Source organism: Oxyura jamaicensis, chromosome 25, assembly GCF_011077185.1.
Source record: "Oxyura jamaicensis isolate SHBP4307 breed ruddy duck chromosome 25, BPBGC_Ojam_1.0, whole genome shotgun sequence".
NCBI lineage: Eukaryota > Metazoa > Chordata > Aves > Anseriformes > Anatidae > Oxyura > Oxyura jamaicensis.
Window position 1 is genome coordinate 2,029,150 of NC_048917.1, and position 2,739 is coordinate 2,031,888.

General features: G+C 52.4%; 1 protein-coding gene across 1 annotated transcript in view; it reads left to right on the forward strand.

Annotated features, from left to right (window-relative positions):
• Positions 1 to 2,739, forward strand: part of LOC118178172 (loricrin-like) — a 6,895-nt gene that overhangs the window by 594 nt on the left and 3,562 nt on the right. The window contains exon 2 of the mRNA XM_035346463.1: positions 2,072 to 2,082. Coding sequence (XP_035202354.1) covers positions 2,072 to 2,082 — 11 coding nt within the window. The remainder of the gene's footprint in view (positions 1 to 2,071; positions 2,083 to 2,739) is intronic.

Genomic DNA, 2,739 nt, shown 5'->3' on the forward strand with positions numbered 1-2,739 from the left:
TCTGGCCACCAGGGCCAAGGATCCATCTGTATTATTGGTGGAGGTGGTTCTGGCCAGAGCCAGGGTTCCTCTTCTTTTGGAGGAGGTGCTGGTGGAGGTGGTTCATCAAGCTCTGGGGGTATGTCCATTCAGCAGCAGACCCAACCAATCTCCTGGCCACCACAGACTAAACATAAGTAGTGGCTTTAGAAGAGAACCTTGTAACAGGAAAGCCCAGAATATAATGTCACATTTATTTCTTTCTCTATAAAATGTAAGAATACTCATGCGATTTCTTTCTTCTCTTCATTGGAATATTTCTCTTCACCTCTCCAGCTGACCAGAACCTCTGGCGGTATGTAACTTGTGCATTGATGCAGGTTTTTGATATGTCCATTTTCTGCCTCAACTTTCTAACACTTGCACAAGATAATAAAACTTGCTGCTCTAGAGAGCTTCAGTGTCTGAGTGGTTGGATTTTGTTTTACAACATGTATTTTGCATTTTTTCCCTTATGATTTTCTTCTGAGGTGATGTTGTTGTAATAAAACTCCAGACCACAAATGCATTGAAAACCCACCGTAGAAGAGATCTTGAATTCTGTAAATATTTCAGGTCGTCTTGTAATGTTGATTGCTACACCTGACCCTGACCCATCAGACAAGGTCCCACAAAGTTAAATATTGCAAGCAGTCTCTCTACCTCACCCAGATACCATGAAATGCCAGAGGAAGGTGTAGATAAGTTAGGAGAGGAAAGATGCAAAAACTCTTACACTGTAGCACAAAGGATTGCAAGGCAGCATTACAGGTGTGAGGCTGAGCCCCTTGCACGTGCACAGTGAAGGAGCTCTCGGTGGTCACAGATGCACCAACCAGCTACTGGGAGAGAAACGAGGGGTCTGTCAAACCCCAGCTCCCGCTCTGCCCCCCTGGTGCAGCCAGCAGCAGGGGCAGGACTTCAGGCAGCCCCTCCAAGGGTGGAGATGTTGAGCCTGGAGCAAGAAGGGAGCTCCTCATTCATGCAGGAGTAAAACATCGCTCCAGGTATGAGTCTTCAGTGGGAGTTTCCCTATGGGAAGTGCTTTCTTTGATGTGGTTTATTCTAGCAATTAGCAGTTGCAGCATGGAATGGAAATAAACAGTAGCATTTAATTCTTCTGGCAGGCAGCTTGGCTGCTCCGCTCCCATTTACTACTGCTTCAAGCAAGCTGGCAAGTTAACATTGAAAAGAAAAAATAGCCTCTGAGGGTAAATATCGGAGCGGGAGGTGCTGGGGAGCTGAGGTGACACTGAGGTGCCCCTGCTGCTGTCCCAGCTTCAGCCCCCGCGCCCAGCTTGGCCACCACAGCCCAGGCTGGCGTATCCCATCCCCTGCTTGCCCCATCCAGGGGATCCAGCCTGCACCAATCAGCGCCCAGAGCACCGAGCCAGTACCAATCAGCACCCAGGGCATCCAGCCTGCACCAATCAGGACGCGAGGAGTCCAGCCAGCAGCACCAATGGGCAGGAAGGGACTGGAGCCGGGACCCCCCTGCCCAAGCACCGGGCTGGGTGCCTTCACCCCTCTTGCAAGGGGCAGCGTCCCCTCCTGCAAGGGACATCACAATGCAGGCAGGACGGGCGTGCTGGGGTAGTAGAGTCATGGGGAACCTTCTGCCCCCGTCTGCTGCCCATGGCTACAGTCCTGCCCAGTGCAGCTCTCTCCTTTCCCTTGGGCATCTCCATAGCCCACCGCGTACAATAACCACAGGGTCACTTCTGCTGCCACCCACCACCCCTTCAGCCTCTCCCAGCGTGGGTGGGGGGCTCTAGCTGCAGCCCCACGGCCCCAGCCACGGGGGCAAAGCTCACGCGATATCCACAGCTACACTTCAAGTACCCTAGGAAGTGATGCACCGGAGAGGCATCGATCTGAATCGATGAGTCAGGACAAGTGGGCTGATGGAGCAGAGTTTGCCTCGTAAATACACCCATCGCCATTCCTCTGGATGCCTCACATCCCAATTAGGAAAACTAGAAGCGGTATAAAAGTTGCTGAGTCTCCCAGGTGCTCCATTCGCTCAGCTTTGCTCTGCTCTCTGTATTGCCAGAACAGGGAAGGGTAAGTCCATTTCTGCTGAAGGGAGCGATGCTTCTCTGATATTTGCGCTTACAAAACAGAAATGCTTTGGCGGAGTATGCCTGATGGGTGGTGGCTTGATGGTCAGGAAGGTTCCTTTGGTGAATTTAACTTTTTGTGGATATCAGCAGAAGCAGGATCATCCCATAATACTGTAAATAGTGTTCCAGGAGGATAGAGATCCAGATGGAACAACTATGAGATAAAACACTCTAAATGAACGGTTGATTAGCAATCTGGTGCTCTCCTGCCAGAAAAAGGCTTTATGTGTGATTGGGATGGATGGATGACAAATTACGTAAAGGAAAGGGCATTGGGTGACTCTGGAGGCTTTGCTTGCAGTGGTACACTGGTGCTGCTGCCTGGGGTCCGTGCAACAGCAGTGGCCTCCTTTGGGTAACAAGCATGCTCTTCCTTGCAGGGTCACTGCTCAAAGATGTGCTCCCGACAGAGCTCCGGAGGCTGCCATGAGACGTCCTCCCAGTCCGGGGGGTGCCACAGTGGGGGCTCGTGCTGCCACGGGGGCAGCTCCTCCAGCTACCAGGCGCAGGGCTCCTCTTGCTGCGGGGGCAGCAGCGGGGGCTCTGCCCAAGTCATTGTGAGCTCCGGTGGTGGAGGAGGGGGATCCTGCTGTGGTGG